The sequence below is a fragment of the Periophthalmus magnuspinnatus genome, chromosome 1, assembly GCF_009829125.3.
Source record: "Periophthalmus magnuspinnatus isolate fPerMag1 chromosome 1, fPerMag1.2.pri, whole genome shotgun sequence".
Lineage (NCBI taxonomy): Eukaryota > Metazoa > Chordata > Actinopteri > Gobiiformes > Gobiidae > Periophthalmus > Periophthalmus magnuspinnatus.
In genome coordinates this window covers 19,157,093-19,178,252 of record NC_047126.1, presented here as the reverse complement: position 1 = coordinate 19,178,252, position 21,160 = coordinate 19,157,093, and the positions used below count along the sequence as shown (strand labels likewise).

Here is a 21,160-nt window from a genome sequence, read left to right as displayed (position 1 = left end):
TCAGGTCCCAGGATGACTCCACCCCCGAGTACCAGCGCGTGTCTGCTAATGTGGGGAGGGGTCTGGCCGTGATCCAGGAGGAGCTGCACCGCATGAGGGTGGCCACCAAGGCCCAGGTCGACAACATCGCAATCCAGAAAGAGGTCTGTGTGGGGTACCCTTTAGTTTGGTCAAAAAATACTTGGCTTTCAAAAGTCATTGCATCAAGAGCCCTCATAACTCTGAACCTTGAAGTGATCACATGATAACCACTTTGACATTATATTGAATTATATAGATGGTATTTTATGCCTTTTTGTTGTCTGCACATAAATATTGGCCCTTATGCCATCAGTTCTTGACAATTTTACAAAATCTCCAAATGTGAATCCATTGTCATACCAGAGGTAATACTAATTTCTCTCTAGCTCTAGTCACCTTCTTTTAATAAGGCAATAACCCCATTAAAAAAAAGTTTTTAAATACATGACTCATAAAATCCGTGTTTATCAGTTATCCTTTGAAGTCATTATATGAAGAGGGGATATTTATTGCTAGAGTTACTTTTCATACACTGACCACCAACACATCATATTTGAGCTGTACCTTTTGCCTTCTCAGGTGAAGGAGAAGATGTTTAAGAGGTCAGAGTTGTTGGATGATATTGGGAAAATGCCTGACTTCCTGGTGGCTTTGAGGCCTCACACCGTTTGGGAGAAGACTCCAGTGAAACTATTCTGCACCGTGCAGGGAAACCCCAGGCCCATCGTCAAATGGTATTAATTAAAGGGGATGTACGCTTTGTAATAAAGTACAATTTGTTTTGCTCCAGTACATTTACACTAAGCATTTTTATTGTCTGCAAACCAGGAAGTAAGGCTGTTAATATGCTAGTTATTGTTAGAAATACCATGACAGCAAAACTCTACTCTGGCCTTGGTGTGAAAAGCATTTGTAAACTCATCACAGTGAATAATTTGGATGCTACGTGTGTGTTAGGAAAGTGAGGAGTAACCTTGGATTTGAATACATAGCTAGTTACTTCACAGTTAAAATAGGTACAGTGCCTTTAATTTAGTTCATAATAGTATATCATACATTATCTACACTTTTTGAACTATGTCTACCAATTTTAGTCATTTTTTTAAGTTTACAGATGAAAAAGTTTATGTGCGTTAAAATGCATTCAGAGTTGCTTTGGGCTCTACATCTTAAGTACATCTTTCCTCCGTGGTACAGGGAATACAGTACAGTGAATGTTGTTTTTGTTGTTGTAACCCTGGTCGTCATCTGTCATCGCCCTCAGTGCTTTATGTGATTTCTATTGGTTGTTGAAAAGTGTTGCTCTTTATTGTTTTCTAAATGTGTCCTTCTGTATTTAGGTACAAAGGAGGTGTGCCGGTCGACCCTCTGAGCGCTCCTGGAAAGTACAAGATTGAGAACAAATATGGAGTCCACAGTTTGATTATTAGCAGGTAAAACACCGTTAATACACACCCTTGCCCGTATAGCTTTAGTTAATTAGCAGAATTTTCCACATCGTCCTCTGAATAGTCAAATAATTGAATAACTTGATTTATCTGGGTAACTAGGTATTAATATGCACTGTTCAGTCAATTTTGATCTATTTGCACTGCTAGATTTGCACTGTTCTGTCTATATGTTTTGTATTTATGTGTATTTTACTCAAAGACCCTATTTTATGCATGCCTTTTTATCTTAGTATGTTGAGGCAAATTCCTAGTTTGTGAATTTTGATCTCCTGCTATGGTGATGAATATTATAGAGGCCATTTGAATTGTAACGACATGAAATCTCACCACATTGGAATAAAATCACAAAAAATATCTAACCAAAAACAGGAGGTTACATAAATGTGACACTCATTTTGATCCTTCCGGGGCACTGTACCGGCTTCAGGCTTTGGCTCTTTCCTTCTATTCGTCATCTTGAAGACCATCAGCTGTTCATGTCAAGTGCTGACCTCTGCGTCATTCAAGCCTCAAATACCTCACTCCTCCTGCTCCCTCTCTCCTTCTCGCTCTCTCTCTCTGCCCCTCCACCATCTCTGTCTTTCCCCCTCGCTCTTTTTCTACCTCCTCATCTCTTTTATTCCCCCATATCTTTCGTTCCTTCTCTCCCTTTGTATCTGTCTCTCTCCTTTCTTTCTCCCTCTCTCCCTGCCTATCTGAAAACCCTCCGTTCTTTTTCCTCTCTCTCCCCTCTCTTATTCTCTGCAGTTCTTTCTCTCGACCCCCCTTCTCCCTTATCTATTTTTTCTCTACTTGTCTTTCCCCTTCAAATCTCAACACAAATCAATCAAACTAGTTCTAAAACCGCCTCATTCTTCTTGACTTACTGTCCTTAACATTGTAGAAATGCTTCACAAACATCCTTAAATTTTTTGTCTGATTTATGACGCCAAAAGCTGAGAAAAGTCCATTTAAAATAGCTGAAGGTCGTGTTTCTTTGGTCTCAATTCAAGTTTTCTTCAATGACACTGCTCCCTTCTGGCCATGCCTTCTTAGTTTATGTTGCAATAAAAGTCATGTACAGATAAAGAACAATGTAAACTGACAAAGAACAGACTTGTAAATGTGTCTATGAACTAAAAAAACTCCAAAGCTTAGAGTAATGTAAAGTTTAATAGATGGAAAATGGTAATTTAAGAAGTTATTTAATTAACAGGGATGTTAAGGGTAAACTGAACAAAAGGGGACTAAAATATATTGAAAGAAACAGTACCTTTAAACAAAAACAAAGGTTAAGTTAACTAAAACACAAATTTTACAGGAACAAAACCAAATCTTGACGAACAGTCAGTACTGAAACAGAGTCATTACCCTCATAGTGACTTGACCAAACGAGACACACTAAATGGCATACTGGCCTCACACAGGCCAGCAGCCCTGAACAAGAGCCCCGAATTTTCTTAAATTGGTGGGAGGCGGCTGAAGGTGGGCCCCAGGATTGGCCAAGCTGGAAAACAGTCCTCCAATCACCGCCAAGGGCTCCAACAGCCATTATTATGGGGAAACTGGACAGACACACAGACAAAACATAATGCACAAATACAAACAACAAAAACAACTTAAGGCCTAGGGCCGTAACAGTGCTATATATGGTCAGTATATTATTGCCCCAGAAGGCAACTCTTAAAACAACTGATCACTGTTAAGTGTGTTTGTGACGTGTGTTGGAAGTTGTTTATACAATCCCCGTGTGTGTTCTGCAGGTGTGCAGTGAGTGATACGGCTGAATACAGCGCTGTGGCCACAAACCAACATGGAACCACGACCAGCAAGGCAATGGTCATTGTCAAGAGTAAGTTTATTTATAGTGTGGGTGATGACATAAGACACTGCAAAGAATTAATTATAAAAAGACCAGCAAATATATGTTTATCAAATTTAAAATGACTTGTACTACCTGTTTTACCATTTGTTTTACTAGTAGATTGTTATTTTAATTATTGCGCCTATATTATATATAACATATAATATATAAATAACTGTAAAAAATTTAGCAAATAATATATAGTATTCTCTTATAATTATAATGAACTTACCTCCAAACCTTTTTAAATGATGATAAACAATTGCCTTCATAGATAAGAATAATAATATGGTTATTTGTATTTGTTGTGATTTCCATCACTCTTTATATAATAATGTAATGAAAACAGCAGCATTCCATTGTTTAATGGTGGTTTCTCTCTTCACAGGAGCAAGTGGATCTGGAGAGCCCTGCCATCTTGGTTTGGGTCAGTATCATATGTTAAAATGACTGAAAATCTTTTATTAAATTTAGTTTGGATCAAGCTCCAGATATTTATTGACACTGGTCTGAAAATAGACATGAATTTGAACATGTGAGAGATAATCTGTGGAAAGTATTATAAGGAGCTGTGGTAGTCCCAGAAACTAAACAACAACAGTAGTGACCATGACCAACTTTTAGTGTCAAAACATAAACAAACAAATAAATTCAACTTCAAACTTCAAGCTTCAAGGTGCACTATGTAACTGTTCTGGTGGAGGGTTCACCACCTGCTTGTCTACATGAAAATTCTAATGTTACACAGTATGGCATTAAACTTATCAAGCTCCATGGCAGTGAGAATGCTTTCAAAGTATTTTTTACCGATATAAGACACTTGCAATGTAATACATCCCAAATAGATAAGTTTAAACTCCTACTGTGGAACATTCCAGACAAAGTAATAATATCTCCATGGAGCCAAGAAGGTAGGGGACCCTCCACCAGAAAAGGTACTGCACCTTCAAAAAGTGTCCCTCAAAATATTCATATCAAATTCTGCCACTATAATCAGTCATTATTTATTAACTTAGATAATAATGCATTGTCTTATATAGTTGCTTTTCCAAATGTTCAAAGTCGCTTCAAAGTGTTCAAAGTCACTTTTTGCATCATTCATTCAATCGATACTCGGTGGTTGTAAGCTACTATCCACTCTCGCCACAACTGCCCTATGGTAGACTGACTGAAATGAGGCTGCCAAACTGTGTCATAGACCTCCTCGACCACCACCAATCTCTCTAACACAACACATTCATACATACACAAGGTGGGTGAAGTGTCTTGCTCAAGGAAACAACCACAGATTGCACATGAGCCACTGCTGCTCAACTGGAGCACCTGGTATTCCCAGTGGTCTCCCATCCAAGACCTCCCAAACCCTCCTTGGGCCTCAAAGATTCTTCAGAGATTCTCAAGTTTTTGACTTTGTCCTGTAAAAAGCTTACTGTTGTCAATATGGTCAATCACTCAAAATATTCCAATACCGGACCCCTTGACACACTTGTTTTCATCTGCTTTTATTAATGTTATTTTACTTGTTTTTGTGCAGTGCCCCATCTGTCAGAGATTCACCCCAGTAAGCTGGAGGTGACTTTTCTGGACTGTTTCCCTGTGAGTTTTGGAGTGGAGGGCGGGACCGTCAGTCTGGCCTGTACCATGGTCGTAGTGCCAGACCTCCCCAACGTGCCCCCTCTTGTGCATTGGTACAGAGATGGTGAGTTACAAATACAGAGGAAACATATCTGAAAGTGGGACAGTGGTAAAACAGGTACAACACTAACCTCACAGGAAGAAGGTTGTGAGTTGGAACAGCTCAAATGTTATTGTACTAGTTGTCTTCTCTGCTAGTAGAAAGTATGATGAATATTGACCTAATGATAAGTTGATATAGTAATCATCGTGACATATCTCTGTTTTCCTTCAGATAAGCAGCTGAAGCCTGGTCAACTGGCTGAGATGTGTGTGGGAGGAGGTGCTGCTCGTCTCACTTTGCCCTCTCTGGCCAAAGATGACGAGGGTCTGTACACCGTCCGCATCTTCGCCAAGGATGGCACCGTGGACCACAGCGCTTACCTCTTTGTCTCAGGTATTTAAGCTTAACATTTGTACATTGTTTGATTTTCTAAACTTCTGTCGGTTAAATTAGTAATTTTGTAAAGCATTGTGAGGTGTTTGCTGTTGGCATTTTGGGCTCTACAAAAATTGATTTAATTGAATTTAAATCAAGTTAATTCAATAAAAGGATTAACAAAGATTATGTGGACATAAACTTCTTCAACAAGACTGTCAACTTCTTTCTGGGTCACGGCCACAGGTTCATCGAGGAAAAAAATCTGATTTGAATTGAACACTGACAGTGGCTATGTTTACGCGTGCAATATGATCTGATCTGACTTCTGGAGTTATTAGATCATTGAAATGTCATGTATTGTAAACATCTCATTTCTTTCTGCTTGTTCATACCTGTGCAGTTTTGACAAGGGAAACTGTGCAAAAAGAGCCAGCTAATGTACAGCTAATGTAGAACAGACAAAATGAAAGATGAAAATATTAAAGATTTATTTAGTTATTTTAAAATTCATTGTGCTTTGTCTTTCAAATCTAAAAGTTACCACTGATTAACAGACACATGGTACCAGGTTTTTGTTGAATGACCATTTTGTGCCCCTTGTAGATGCAGCCCCCTCTTCTGCTGGGGCCCCTGGAGCCCCCATGAGCGTGAAGGCGTACGATGTGAACGCAGACTTTGTACTGGTCGCCTGGAAACCCCCAAACACTGTCAATGAGGCACCTATCAGTGGTTACTTCGTTGACCGGTGAGATTTAACACTCAAAAAAACATTCATCACTCAAAACTGATAGAACTGAATTATGTCATAATCTCAGCTAGTCTATGGAGATGCACTGAATGAAATGTCCAAAATAGAAATTCCCAAATATTGATCCTTATCATTATTTGTTAGGGATTGGGTCCACGAATTTACTATATTACTCACGTGGCCTAAAGTGCTTTCAACGACAAAAATCACATCATTGAACTCTGTTTTAGCAAGTAAAACACTAGTTTGCTCAAAAAATAAATAAATAAATAAATAAAAAAGGATATACCACTATATTCAGTGAAGTGAGTGTCATGCCCTGTATTTGTTTGTTTGTTTCCAGTTGTGAGTCCGGCAGTGACACTTGGGTGCAGTGTAACGACTCCCCGGTGAAGGTTTGTAAATACCCGGTCCATGGGCTGAAACTGGGCCACTCGTACCACTTTAGAGTCCGGGCCGTGAACAGTGCGGGCATCAGCAGACCCTCCCGCAAGTCTGACAAAGTCACCGCCATTGACGCTGTGGAGAATGAACGACTGCAAGGTACAGAGGAAGGTAAATGTCAAAACACACAGCAGCAAGATCCCAAAACATAACCAAACCTGTGTCTGAAACAGTGATAAAAATACCTGGGAAATCTGACATAGTCATCAAGGAGCATGATCTCGAAGGTAAAACAGATTTGGGTTTAAAGACCTTGCCTCTTTCACCCACTTTCATCATAATTCTACAGACATTCTTAACATTTCCCCTTTTTCCTTATCTGAAATAACATCACGCATTGGACTAAGCAAGAGGAGAAACACACTGAAATGTACAGTTTAACTCAATAGTAGAGCTGCAACACATGCGCAGGGCAACAAGAGCATTTTTACCATGTCATGGATTCAAGGTCTTGGCCCTGATAGTTTAACCAGTTGTCTCTATCTCCTCCTATACTATCAAATAAATAAATAAAAAAATAAAAAAATAAAAATAAACCTGTCCATGTACCTTGTGGTACACTAAAACAACGTTTAAATATTACATCCAAGTTGACACGTACTGAAGCCTATTCCTATATTAACGATTTTAAATACTACTCATAAATACTATTCTTGTTTTGTTGTTAAAAACTGTACTTGTTTTGTTATTCCTTGTTGTTCCATAGGTGCTGTAAATTACTATTTGACAATGCTTGTGAAACAACGTGGAATAACATTACATCACTGTAACATTACACTAGTAATAGTAATAGTTAAATTTATGAGGTAGACGGGTCACATTACATGTTATTCAATGTTGCTACGTTGTACTTCATCAGGAAGGTACATAGTATTAAGTCTGCGAACATCAAATACGAATGGCTTCACTGGCATGTATGGCTAATATGCGTTTTCCTGGATTATCCTTGCCTGCGTTTTGCCCCTGCATGTCTAAGCCAGTCCTGCTGATCTGACATTTGTTATGTTTTGATTGTCTTTGCTATAATACCTTTCATGTAATTTAAATAGGTGACTTTTTTTTGTCATTTTAATGTCAAACTGTTGTGGTCTGCGTCTCTGTTGAGCTGCTGAGGAAGTCCAGATTCTACTTTTCTTAGATGCCAATTTTAAGGAATTAACATATTTTGAGAAAAACATTTTTGCACAAGATTTGATCAGAATAGTCCAATTCATTTGAATCAACAAAAATAAAATCTTTATAAATACTGGTAAATAAATACAGTTTAAGGGTGTGCCATCCTTTCTGTCAGAGGACCACCTGCTTTTCTTCATGGAGGTGTTATTGATGTGCCTGGTATGTTCCTATTGAAGCTACAGAATCTCATGGAGAAAAGTGGGTGAGGCCACTAGGGAAAGTTACAGGTCAGATCCGTGGAGAGGTGACCCCACTCATAGTACCTTGAATGAATGCAAGATAGATAAGTTTAATGCCAAAAAGTGGAGCTTTTCAGGCAAAGCAATAACATCTCAGTGAAAGACAAACAGGTTGTAGATACCCTACCCGAAAATGTGTACACCTTTAAAAATGTTTCAAATTAGTGTTCCACCTAAAAGAACATTGTAAGTATTTTTCAGACTTCCTCATTAGTTTTGCCTTGTATCTGACATAAGCTTGACCTTATCCAGGCGAAGTTACTGTTCCGGGGGAGCCCACAGAGCTGCATGTGTCTGAGGTGTTTAGGTCCTACGTGGTTTTGAGCTGGACTCCTCCCAAACCACGAGGACGGGCCCCGCTCTGGTACGTCATCGAGAAGGTGTGTGCTGGTCCTGTCTGCTCTGCTCTCCGTGCACTCTAGTGTAATCTGCAGTATGTACAGTAAATGTTTACATCTCCAAATAAGGAAAACAATGCACAGTTTAAAACATTTATGCATCAGTTAAACCAGTGGTCCCCAACCTTTTTATCACCGCGGACCGGCCAACGCTTGAAAATTTTACTGCGGACCGGGGGGGGGCTAATGCTAATGCTAATGCTAATGCTAATGATTACACATGATACACATTTGACCCACAATTAAGTTAATAGCAGAATAAACCACGCTTACCGATCAGGAACAGCATCCAGTCCATCAAATCATAAGGTCCTCTACTCCTGACTCCACCATGAGATCTTCACTCGGTTCCACGAACCGCTCCGGGTCCGAGATGCCTCTAGTTTAACTTGTACAAACATCCACAGTGTCCTCGGTCGCGTACTTCCTTTGTTTTGTCCGTTTCGTCATGTTTAAAACACAAAACTGCTGCGTAAAATTACGCAATACACGCGCATAATTTTACCCGCGGATCTTTATATCCAGTCTCGTGTTTTTACGCGGAGAAGTGAGATTTCACTTTCCTGCAGCAGATTGGACATGGAGGCTCTAACTTCCTTTGTGGACATAATTTCTTGACTGGATTATATTCTCTGGACCTTTACGGAACGAATGAGACCAACTTTGTGTGAATATGTTGATGTTTGACAGAACCAGAGCGCTAAATGGTAAGTGAAGTCCAGATTCACATTTCTGACTTCTCTGTAAAAATGGCTTTCCTGTCAGCACTGTGGTGATTCGAGGTGTAAATGGTTTACATATTCAGAAAGATGAATGCCGTAGCTTTCATTTGATGTGTAGATTGTTTGTGTGGGTGACGCAGAAATACACGTACATTGCTGTAAAGTTGTAACGTGTAACGCGGGCGGGCCGTCGAAATGTTAAGTGGTTAAGTTGTCGGCGCTCAAGTGACGGAAATGTAAGTGAGAGAATCCGGTGATTTTTCAAAATAAAAGATTTTTCAAAATAAACGATTGTTCAGACTCAGATAATAAATACAACAGAAATAATTAATTATTTCTTGGACGGCCCGCGGCCCGGTACCAATTGATCCACGGACCGGTACCGGTCCGCGGCCTGGTGGTTGGGGACCACTGAGTTAAATAACTTATTGATCCTGATTTGAGTAGTTTGGGTATTTTTTTTTTCTTTAAACTTAAAAAACAAAAATTTGAAAGAGTTTTAAGTATTTGATGTAGGTATTTCTGATTCATGTGGATATTACTTCAAGATAAAGGAAATATATTACTACAAATGCTGTTTCTTAGCAACATATGTTCATAAAAATAATGTATGTATGTGCTCAAAAATAAAATGTAAGGAAAGTAGTCAGAAATATGTCACATGATCTAAGCCTATATGTAATCTATAATCTATAATTTTTCTATCAATCAGTCAAGAGTATTCTTCCTTATTTGTTGACGTTAAGTACAATTGTTTGTATTTTGCCATATAAACGTTGTCAGATTTGTTCTAAAGGCTACAAAATTCAAACTATTTTCCTCAATTCAATTCTGTGCCAATATGAAGTAATATTAAAGTTGCATTATGTAACTTTTTTATGTAACTTTTCTGGATCTGCCATGTGCTTGTCTCCCTGGAGATGTCATTGCTTTGTCTGGAATGTTTCACAGTATGGCATTAAACCTTTCTATTTCCATGTTTTCTATTACAGTATGAAAGCATGTTTTTCTAAGTTTTTTTTTTTTTTTTTTGCGATAATAACACTTATTGAATAAATGCAAGATACATTTGATGCCACATTGTGGAACATTCCAGGCAAACCAATAACATCTCCAGGGAGATGTGCAGAAAAGTGACATAGTACACCTTTAATATACAAGTGCATGTCTGTCTGTGTTCACTGTAATTTCTATGTCTTATGATTATTGCCTGTTCATTTGTTGATGCTTTTGTCTGCCTGGTTCTTTGGTTCTTGCTCTTTTCTGGCCCCGCCCTCCCATAGTGCATTGCAGGCACAGAAGCATGGCAGCGCATCAATACAGCGGTCAAAATCAGCTCTCCACGATATCCGGTCTTTGATTTAGAGGAGGGAAAGAAATACCAGTTCAGAGTGTATTCTGTGAACATGTACGGGTCGAGTGAGGCGTCTCTGCCCACTGAGCCTGTGCAGAAAGTGGACATGGGCGGTAAGTTTCAATTAATTGAAACGGGGAAATAAATGAAAATATAAATAATACAACTCTCCTCAATTGTAACAATGCCTTTATTCTTTATGGCATAGTTTAGTTTAGCCTCAGAAAATGGAACTAAACACAATCCTTAAGTAATAATATAATATTTAAGTAAATGGACATGGGTAACTAACTATAACAACTATGACAAATAATTAGAAGTTATTTAAAAGGACATGAAACATGAATTGGAGTCATCAAATGTCGTATCAATATTTTCCTAAAGATTAAACATGAAAAATTTGTGACTTGAAAAGTCACAAATAAACACAATCAAATAAATGTTGTAGTTCAGAAATCGATTTAAAATTGTGTTGTACTTTGCAGATGTGGAGAAGCCAGTTGGTATGTACTGAGGTCTGAGTATGAAATCACTTTCACTGTGTTTCTTTAACTTCACCTGGGGCATTTTTATTTATAATTAAAGGTTTTGTTGCTGTTACAATCATAAACCCAGCTCTAACTCACAAATTTCTTTAAAATACATTCAATTGAAGATCTTATCCTTTATTTTTTTTTGAAGAATACACGTTTAATATTTCAAAAACAATTGTGAAATCTATTTAGTGTGTGACTTGTACTATGACCCTTCCCTGTTTAGCTGTGCTAATGAGTAAGTAATCGTATGGTCAACCAAATCCTCTTGAAAATGTGTAATTTTTATTATTTGAATACTTTTTCTAAATTGACTGTGTTCCCTCTACAGGCGTCCCATCTGCCCCGGGCCAGGTCACTGCCACCAGAAACACAAAGTCATCAGTGTTTGTTCAGTGGGATTCTCCCAAACACCTGAAGAACCTGATGGGATATTACATCGATGGTAGAGTGGTTGGGTCCAAGGAGTGGTTTCCCTGCAACCACAAACCATTCAAGCACAACAGGTGACAGCACACGAGTCTCTCCAACACTACAGCACTGTGCCAGGGAATTACAATAACAACATCTCTGACCAACATTTTGAGGACCAAAGAACAGGGCGTGACATAACTGAGGCTGACTTTGGTTTCTGGTTCAGCACCAGGTTAGTCAGAACCAGTAGACCTGGTTTAATCTTTTTTTAGTCCTGGCTTAGTCCTGGTCTGTTTTAGTTCCAGTTAGGGATGGGAAGGTATTGAATTTCCTCAGTATGATAACTGTGATAAAAAATACCATGATATTACAGTTTAGAGTTGCATGTTTTTTATTAAACAACCTCTTATCTAAATATGTAGATATTAGGGTAAACAGAAGAAGTAAGAAGAATCAGAGCAAAACAATTAGACCTCAGAGATTAGGTCTAGAAGGAATGGAATACATTTACATTATTTGTGATATATAAATGGCTAGATAGGATGTATGATGATGAATGGTAATTAGTTCATTAATTCAAGACTGTTGGGAGAGCTACTTTTTCCAGAAATCCAGTGAAATACCATCAGTACCATCAGAAACCCTTCCTTGTGGTATTGATATAGTGGCATATTAGTACAGGGTTGTACATTCTCATCCCTTCTCTAGTTCCAGTTTAGTACTGCAATTTATGTGATGTGTCTGTTATTGTGCAGGCAGGCTAAAACTAGGAAGGCTCAGGTGTCTAAATTAAACTGTAAACATCCTGAATAATGGTTTCTCCATGCAGGGATAGCTACTGTGAGTAGGAGGATTAGATTTTTATTAATTTTTCCTCAGGTTTGTGGTGCACGGACTGGTTCCTGGAGAGACGTATGTGTTCAGAGTTCAGGCCGTGAATGTGTTTGGTTTGAGTGAAGAGTCTCAGGAGTCCGGCCCCATCACAGTGGAGCCCGCCCTAGGTGAGTGGGTTATATACATTTACATTTATAGAGCTGCATTTAAGAGACTGTGTACACTCAAGAATAAATGTCATGTGCATGTCAGAAATGATAATTTTAGTATTAGTGTTCAGCCCTTAGACTGTATATATAAATGGACATAGCTAGGCCCCTAGCAGTCACGTTCCAAAGGAACTTTCTGCTCCATCAACTCCAATTCACTTTCTGTTAAAAATCCCCCTCTCTGTAAGTGCGGCTGTCAGGCTTGTCATTCTGACCTTAAAATGTTTGTTTTTTTAAACCACTTTACATGATTCAGTATTTACTTAGTGTTATTTTTTTTAAGCTATTTTGTCCATAAATCAAAATTGGAACATTAATAACAGACCAATCAGTCGCCTTCTTTCCTCGAGGTCAGTCATGCTAGTGTTAGCAACAAGTTTTGTTGTGGGCGGAAAGGGGCGTTACCTTCAACCATCTCACTCCTGATTGGCTCTTTGTTGTCTTCATTTGGCTGGAGCTGAACACTATGGGTGATGTTACACTGCCTCAGTCCACTTCTTGATACAGTCTGTGGTCCAGTCTGAATAATCAAATGTGCTTTTCATGAAAATAACAAAATATAGGCTACTATGAATCTGTTTAGTTTATTCAGTCAGATTTATGTATTTTGCCTTTTTGTCTTCTATTGTTTCACCCAGGCAAAGGTTTTGAATATGGTATGTTTCACTTGTGACCGTGTATGAAACCCACTCCCAGGATGAAAATCACGTCAAAAGCCACTGTGCACTGAGTGCACCCTAATACACACGTTTTATGTTACATGTTCCTTTATCACTGATATCTATGACCCCACAAATGTAACTGTAGCATTAACAGTTTTGAGACACATAACACTTTTCAACTGTAGGCTTTGTAGATTGTAGTAATTGTTGCTAGCCTAGCTTATTGATGCATTCTCAGTAAACCTTTTTTGACAGTCAATCAAAATGAGTAGCCTGAGTTGATTCTGATGTTATCTTTCTACAGCGACCCCTAGTGCTCCGTTTGGTATCACAATGTTGAGTTCTGATGGTTCGTCCATCACTGTGGCCTGGAACAGCCCCAAACATTGCGGGGGATCCAAAGTAAATGCTTATTACATCGATAAGAGAAACGCAGACACTCTGGCCTGGAAGGAGGTCAACCTGCAGGCGGTCACCGAGAGGGTCTGCAAGGTGAGAAGGTGTAAAACTTAGATGGATTTTAAGGGTTGGTAAGTAAAAATGTTTTAGTTTCAGTTACATTGATTGTGTTAGTTACCAGTAGGTTTCATTTAGGGCTGGGCAGCTAATGAAATTTGAATTAAGATTCAGATTCAGTTATTTCTTCTATTATATTGCTGTTATCATCAATTATATGCTAGGACTTTTTAACTGAGAGGACGATATCCAGTCCTCTGTCAGTAAAAGTATGAATGGTTGATTGGTGATTTGAAGTAGAGTTCAGACTTTGGATGAAGAAATTTGGCTATTTTGTGTTAAATTGTTCAGATTAAAAGTCTGTCTTGTTTAGGATCCTGAAATCAATACTGAAAAACATGTTTGATCAAAATCTGGATTTTTTTCCCATATTGTCCAGCCCTACTTGCATTAATGGGATTTCATAACATTCTTTGAATTTCTGTGTGTCAGGTGCTGGGTTTTTATGTCCTGCAAAAGCATGAGAAAAATATGAAAAGTAGGTTGTGTTATTACTTATTTCTTTATCTTTTTAGGTGGAGAATTTGACAGAGGGCACTTTCTACGAGTTTAAGATCACAGCTGGTAACATGGCAGGAGTGGGCGTCCCCTCTGCCCCCAGTACTCCTATGAAGTGTGAAGCCTGGACCATGGACACTCCCGGTAAGAGGCAGTGTATGGGCTAAAGGTCCTGTATAATGCAAAAGTTGTGCTTGTTGGCATCAAAGTCAAGAATAAGAAGTAATACAACACAAAACTACATCTATTAACATAAATTTCGCAAAATGGCAAATCTAAAAAGGAAAATATCACAAGTTCATTCTTCAGTGGGGCAATAATTTTTGTGGCATGATATTTTCTTCCAACTTTTATACTTTTGTTTTTGTCCAGGACCGGCCTATGACCTGAGCTTCAGTGAGGTGAGGAGCCACTCCCTTGTTCTGCTGTGGAAGGCTCCTGTTTACATCGGGGCCAGTCCAGTCACCGGGTACATTGTCGAAATGGCCAAAAAAGGATCTAAAGACTTTGTGGCTCTGAACGAGGAAGCTGTCAGCCATCGCTACTTCCAGGTAAGTCAACAGTAATGATACAACAATGACTTATTTACGGTATTTATTTAGTTAATTCATAAAAGACATTAAAACACCAACTGTGTCATTTTAAAGTAAAAACTAAATGAAAAGGAGCAATAAGAAGAACATCTAACATTATATATTCCAAATAAGGGATATGCAATTAGAGTTTAATTTTAAATGGATCCATAATTCAGAATGATTTTACTTTTTTCTTTGATGGTCATATATTAACTGACTCCTGTGAGCTTTAAGACATGTTATGTCATCAAAAAGAGTTTTGTTTTGTTTCATTCACACATGTCTGAGTCTACATCTTCAAAGCTCAAAATGCTCTGTTCCATCTTGTAATGTCATGTAAATAGTAGTAAGTAGTTTTCAAGTGAACAGCTCCCTTTTACCTTTTGTTTAGTAGAGATTGACAATTCCAGATCTGAAATTATCCAAATGACTCTGGGCTGCGTATCGCCTTCTCTTCCTGTACAGCGCTGGTTCCATGTGCTCACTGTGTGTCTTTGTTTGTCTCCTGTTTTCCCACTTGTGTTATATTGCTTCAAATTCTGCTTCACACCGTTGGTATTCTGTCCTGGACTGAGGTCACTAGATCCAATTATTCAAAACTTTCATGCTGTTAAGTGGTCTAGGTGTTTGGCCATTGCACACATGCTTCATTTTGTGCCAGTCTCAGCATCATGAGATCGTATCCTTACTGAACGATTTACTGAATGTCTTCCAGCTTGTCACCTTTTCACACTCACATCTGTCTTGTCCAATAAAGCCTGTGGGCCAAAAAAAAAAAAAAAACTCATAACAAAATAAAAAAAATGTTAAGACATTTTTGCTATGAAATTCAGGACATTTTTTTCAAAATGTTTCTGTTTCTTGTGTTAAAATGTGTGTCTGAATAATCCTACATGTTTGGATGTCTCATTGTAGGTGTCTGGACTGGAGGAGGGTCAGTCGTACGTGTTTAAAGTTCGTGCTGTTAACAACAGTGGAGTTGGAAAAGCTTCACTGGTGTCTGAGCCAGTGTGTGCCAAAGCTCTGCCAGGTAAATATGCATGGCATTTTATAGAGACAAATTATAAATACAGAAATGAATAGTTAATTAATTGCAGAATAAACAACAATGCTTGATTTGAACAAGTAGTTGGACTTTAATTTATCAACTACACACTCTGTACTAGGAGTGAAGACTGGATGGATTGTCTTCATTTAGGATTTTAGAGCGGCTCTATGAAACTTGAGCAGGTGGTAGACCCTTCACCAGAAAAGTAACACTTTTTTATTACTCACAGTTCTTTTTATTTGAAAAGTATGACATATGTCAGCTACGATTAATCAACTAACTGTGACCAGTCGACTATAAAAAAAATCATCATAGTTGTATTTTAATAACTGTAATCATTATATGGGTCATACAGACTCTAAAACACATACAAAAAGACCTTTTATATAACAAAAACAGTAGCATTATTAAATCAAAATGTAAAAAATAATCAACTATTTCTGAATTCCATCAATAATACTCTTAATTCATACATTTTCTCTAAGCCGTCAGTCGCAATATTTAAACTTTTATTTGGCTTATAAGGTATTTTAGTGTCATTGTACTATAAAAATAATAGTTTGACTAGTCGTCTACTAAAACAATTGTTAGCTGCACCCCTAATGACCAATGACTTGACCCCATTGTCTGGAAAGTTAATGGTTTTTCCCATAATACTTTGCAGGTACCAAGGAGATTGAGGTAGGAGTGGACGGGGAGACTGGAGACATCTTTTTGTCTCTGGAAGCCTGTGAAATCAGTGAGACGTCCAAGTTTGTCTGGTCCAAAAACTACAGCCCAGTCGGAGACTGTCCTCGTGTGTCCACGAGCAGCAAAGGAAGAACGTAAGAATGGCAAATATTTAAAACAAAATAGAGTCAATCAATCAACAATGTAACAATAAAAGAAATCAATGAATTTCTCTTATTGTTACAGCTAACCAGGACAGCCAGACAGTTTGCTGTTTTCTATAGTCAAACAGAGGTGCAATAAACCAATTGGTCATTTTCAGATTTTAAAATGTGATGATGTCATACTCAAATACCCCAAATAGGAGAGCAGCTTTTCCAACTGATTACATTATGCATAAATATCTAAAAGGTAAATGCACAAATGTTGAATCTGATCATCCGAACCCACACAAACATTCAGCCCAAAGACAGTCACATGTACAGTCATACCCACATGCACGCGCACTCGCGCACTCACACGCTACAATACATAAGGATACAGGTAAATCAGGCTTAGTACAGAATAACCAGTTGAGGAAGAATCATCAGAGGAGCTATCTGCTCCACCCACAGCTACAAGGACCAACACAGGGATCAGGAGAGAGATGAGCCCAAAACCCCAACCTTCCACCAGGTGCCCAGGAGACAGGCCCCAGCAGCTACAGCCGTCCAATACTCCAGGCACAGGAGGCTCCTACAGAGGAAACAGTTATGAGTTAAAAAGCTAAGAATAAGAATAGCATTGATAACATAATTTAAAGTAAATAAATATACTAAATACATGTAACAATAAATAAATAAAACAATACAATTTTAATCAAAAACTGAGCTAAAAAGGTGGGTCTTGAACCTGCTTTTGAAAACAGTTGAGGGCCACAGTACTGGAAAGATGCCTCGCGATGAGTGTGTCTCCTGACTTTGGGAATTACTAGGAGCCTGCTGCTGGAGGAGCACAGAGCCCACAAGGGTTCATAGAGTAAAAAGAGTTCTGAAAGATAAGATGTCTCATTACGGCGTTTAAGAAACATTAAAAGAACTTTAAAATTGATCCTTAAACACGCAGGGGTGCAGATTTTATTATTGGCCTAAAGAATGTTAGGATGTCATCTGAGACTTAGCAGTCACATTAGCTGGGCAGCTACACCAGGCAAAGTGACACCCGATCTAATTAAAGACGTTGAACCTGATTTTTAGTGTCAAAAATATGAAAAACAGAATTGGTGCATTTAAACGGTTAGCAGTGGTCCAAAGTTTATTGTCACATTTTTGATGCATTTCTAGCTTTCTTATTATTTACCGCAATGAGTTTATGAGCATGTTTCACAAGTTTTGCCGTCATACTAATGCTAACAACAACTAGCCTGCTAAGAGGGCACCAGCCTTATTTCCAGGATGCTTGAACAATAAAAAAAAAAGCCAAATATTTGTACCAAGACAAAACTAATTTTACTTTATAACATGATGTTAAAAACAGCTCCTGTAATCCTAAATATTTTGCAGTGTAATAATACAAACTTCCATCTTCAGCCATTATTATATTTTAACATTTTAGTTTGGGTTTTTCTCTCCAGCTCCAGGTTGACGTTCACAAACCCTGACAAAGACGACCTGGGGCGATACTCTGTGGTGGTCACTGACACCGATGGAGTCTCTGGCAGCCACACCCTCACTGAGGATGGTATGTTTGGGGTGACATGACTATAATCTATATTACAATATGGTATATAATGGATATTGATTGTGCTTGTTTGTCCACAGCCCTGAACACCATGTTGGAGCTCAGTTATGCCATCAGACATCCAGGTGAGTGCTGAAAGCAGACTGGAAGAGACTCTGGGTTTTATTCTCATTCATAACAACACATCTCACATTTTAAAATGTGTTTTGTTTTCCAGTTGTCCCTCTGAAGCATGGGCTGAACTATGAGATCTTGGAGAAGGGCCATGTTCGCTTCTGGCTCCAGGCTGTGAAACTGTCCTCCGCTGTGTCCTACAGGTTTATCGTCAACGACAAAGAAGTCACCAGTGGAGAGGTGAGAGAGTAGAGCTTTATTCATTCAGTCCTCACTGGGTTCACACATTTAGCCACAGTTGCCCTGTGACATACTGACAAACCTTAGCCATTTTGTCCAATGGTATTGTGGAAAAGATATGCATCCCCATGATCCACCAACTAGTGCCTAATATTCACATGTGTTCTGACTGACTGTGGTGGTCAGTCGGAACCATTAACAAACTGTTGGAGTTTCCTTAAATCTGACATCTAAGGAAATCTAAGAAAGTGAGTTAAATAAATTGTGAAAACTGCTCAAATTAAGATTGAATATAAACTAATGGACTCACATGGAAATACCAACTCACTGGGAGAACACTGTACTTATATTATTGTGTTAACATGCTTACCTTTGTATGTCTCAGGGCCATAAGATCAGTCATGATGCTGCGACCGGAGTGATCCAGATGATTGTGGAGAACTTCACCAGAGCCAACGAGGGCACCTACACAGTACAGCTCCACGACGGGAAAGCCAAAGCTCAGTCTTCACTGGTGCTGGTGGGAGACGGTGAGAGACTGTTTTTTATGGGCTTATATAGTCAATACTTTAATGAGTTTAGTTTAATGATATCTGTGTTTTTAATGAGTTTAGTTTAATGATATCTGTGTTTTTAATGAGTTTAGTTTAATGATATCTGTGTTTTTAATGAGTTTAGTTTAATGATATCTGTGTTTTTAATGAGTTTAGTTTAATGATATCTGTGTTTTTAATGAGTTTAGTTTAATGATATCTGTGTTTTTAATGAGTTTAGTTTAATGATATCTGTGTTTTTAATGAGTTTAGTTTAATGATATCTGTGTTTTTAATGAGTTTAGTTTAATGATATCTGTGTTTTTAATGAGTTTAGTTTAATGATATCTGTGTTTTTAATGAGTTTAGTTTAATGATATCTGTGTTTTTAATGAGTTTAGTTTAATGATATCTGTGTTTTTAATGAGTTTAGTTTAATGATATCTGTGTTTTTAGTGTTCAAAGCTGCTCTGAAGGAGGCTGAGTTCCAGAGAAAGGAGTTCATCAGAAAACAAGGTACATCACTACAACATGTTAAAGCCAAATGTTTTTTGGTTTTTAAAATGGATCAGACCTGGACGACTGAGGGACTACACAGGCATCAATACAACATATATTTTTTTCCAAACCACATGAGCACCCTGTCCTGTATCTGCTTCACATAAATACACAGTGGGGTGTTACCCAGCAGTGTATGCAGGGTCTGATTCTACAGATTCTTTTGTGTGTATATATTATTATTATTATTATTATTATATTTTGAGCATGTAATAAACACTTAAGTATCGTAGCATTCAGTTTCTAATGTATACTACGGTAATACTTAATTCTTTTTCAAAGCATACTCCATTTTTATGGATAATCAGTTTTTTCATAATTCTTTGGTCTAAATGTTGCTGTAATGTTGTCCAAAGGGGACCCCTTAAATATTTGTGTACTTTTTAGGGTCCTTTTTTTTTTTTGTTACCCTGACTTATTTTCCATCTTGTTTTGTTTTGTTTCTACAATTTTAAAATTAAAATGTCAATATCCCATGACCTGCTTAGAACAATGTAAATTAGGGCTGCAAGATTAATTGAAATTACATTTCAAATGGGAACAATTAGCAAATCACAAAGGCTGCAGTCTATTAAGCAACATCATTTCCTCCACAAACAACTAAATATCCTGTCTTATTCTGCATAAAAACTGCTAACCCTGTAGTTTAGGTCTGTGTAAACATGTTCTCAAATACATAGTCTGTTTATAATATATCATGTTATTTCTGTTTTTTTGTCAATATTTCTGGACATGTTAAAAATGTGAACTTGAACTTTATTATCATTAAAATGTAAATCACAAATCTAATCACTGCTCTTCAGAATTTGTTTTCCCATATTGTTTAGCCCTAATGTAAATGTTTGTCTTCTAGGCCCACACTTCTCTGAGTACCTGTACTTTACTGTTACTGAGGACTGCACTGTGCTGCTGGAGTGCAAGGTACACACCATCTAATGACCACACTTGACACAAATGTTTCTCCGACCACATTTTGCTAACTTTATGTGTTTTGTGCAGGTTGCTAACGTGAAGAAGGAGACAGCTTTCCACTGGTACAAAGAAGATGAAGAAATTGTCCCAGAAACTCCTCCCAATGTGATGTCTGGGGCCTGTGCTCTGCCTATTCCCAACGTAAGATTTTTACTTAAATACATCTACTGCTAAACTGTCATAAAGTAGGTTTTATTTATGTGTCTTGTTATTTCATTTATATTTAATTTTAATGTAGTTTTCCAGAAAGGATCAGGGTGTGTACAAAGCAGTCCTGGGTGACGACAAAGGCAAAGACACGTCTGTGATCGACATCTCTGGACAAGGTTAGACTCTGCAGATTTCTGTTAAGTTTCTGTCCATTAAATAGAACTTCTGCTATAAATGTAGAGCACAGAAGTACTGTAATTGCTACCTACATTAGACACAGTTATTATTAATATGTTTTATTCATTCACTCTGCAATCCAGCTATGTGGAATAAGCCTCAGTTGGCCTTTGGCAGACTGCAAAGGGCCTGTGATTATACAGCCACAATCCCTGTAAGTGCCTCTTGGTCAGGTCACCGCTGTAAAAAACTGCATTGGTTGTCAATGGTTAAAAATTCCATGCATG

The 21,160-nt window shown here is 38.1% G+C and overlaps 1 protein-coding gene across 6 annotated transcripts in view; it reads left to right on the top strand.

Moving 5' to 3' along the window:
- myom2a (myomesin 2a) overlaps positions 1 to 21,160 on the top strand; it is a 32,001-nt gene that overhangs the window by 6,727 nt on the left and 4,114 nt on the right. For 4 of the 6 annotated variants that reach the window (XM_055225655.1, XM_055225645.1, XM_055225652.1 and 1 more), the window contains 27 exons: positions 5 to 143; positions 601 to 755; positions 1,362 to 1,454; positions 3,215 to 3,303; positions 3,704 to 3,742; positions 4,850 to 5,014; positions 5,225 to 5,386; positions 5,975 to 6,116; positions 6,463 to 6,662; positions 6,737 to 6,790; positions 8,231 to 8,358; positions 10,382 to 10,565; positions 11,317 to 11,491; positions 12,279 to 12,400; positions 13,409 to 13,596; positions 14,136 to 14,262; positions 14,491 to 14,669; positions 15,609 to 15,723; positions 16,406 to 16,565; positions 18,023 to 18,129; positions 18,210 to 18,254; positions 18,347 to 18,483; positions 18,869 to 19,013; positions 19,473 to 19,532; positions 20,428 to 20,495; positions 20,574 to 20,687; positions 20,785 to 20,872. In XM_055225655.1, coding sequence (XP_055081630.1) covers positions 5 to 143; positions 601 to 755; positions 1,362 to 1,454; positions 3,215 to 3,303; positions 3,704 to 3,742; positions 4,850 to 5,014; positions 5,225 to 5,386; positions 5,975 to 6,116; positions 6,463 to 6,662; positions 6,737 to 6,790; positions 8,231 to 8,358; positions 10,382 to 10,565; positions 11,317 to 11,491; positions 12,279 to 12,400; positions 13,409 to 13,596; positions 14,136 to 14,262; positions 14,491 to 14,669; positions 15,609 to 15,723; positions 16,406 to 16,565; positions 18,023 to 18,129; positions 18,210 to 18,254; positions 18,347 to 18,483; positions 18,869 to 19,013; positions 19,473 to 19,532; positions 20,428 to 20,495; positions 20,574 to 20,687; positions 20,785 to 20,872 — 3,380 coding nt within the window. Of the gene's footprint in view, positions 1 to 4; positions 144 to 600; positions 756 to 1,361; positions 1,455 to 3,214; positions 3,304 to 3,703; positions 3,743 to 4,849; positions 5,015 to 5,224; positions 5,387 to 5,974; positions 6,117 to 6,462; positions 6,675 to 6,736; positions 6,791 to 8,230; positions 8,359 to 10,381; positions 10,566 to 11,316; positions 11,492 to 12,278; positions 12,401 to 13,408; positions 13,597 to 14,135; positions 14,263 to 14,490; positions 14,670 to 15,608; positions 15,724 to 16,405; positions 16,566 to 18,022; positions 18,130 to 18,209; positions 18,255 to 18,346; positions 18,484 to 18,868; positions 19,014 to 19,472; positions 19,533 to 20,427; positions 20,496 to 20,573; positions 20,688 to 20,784; positions 20,873 to 21,160 lie in introns of all 6 variants that reach the window. The other 2 variants (XM_055225665.1, XM_055225669.1) reach the window with 1 other exon arrangement.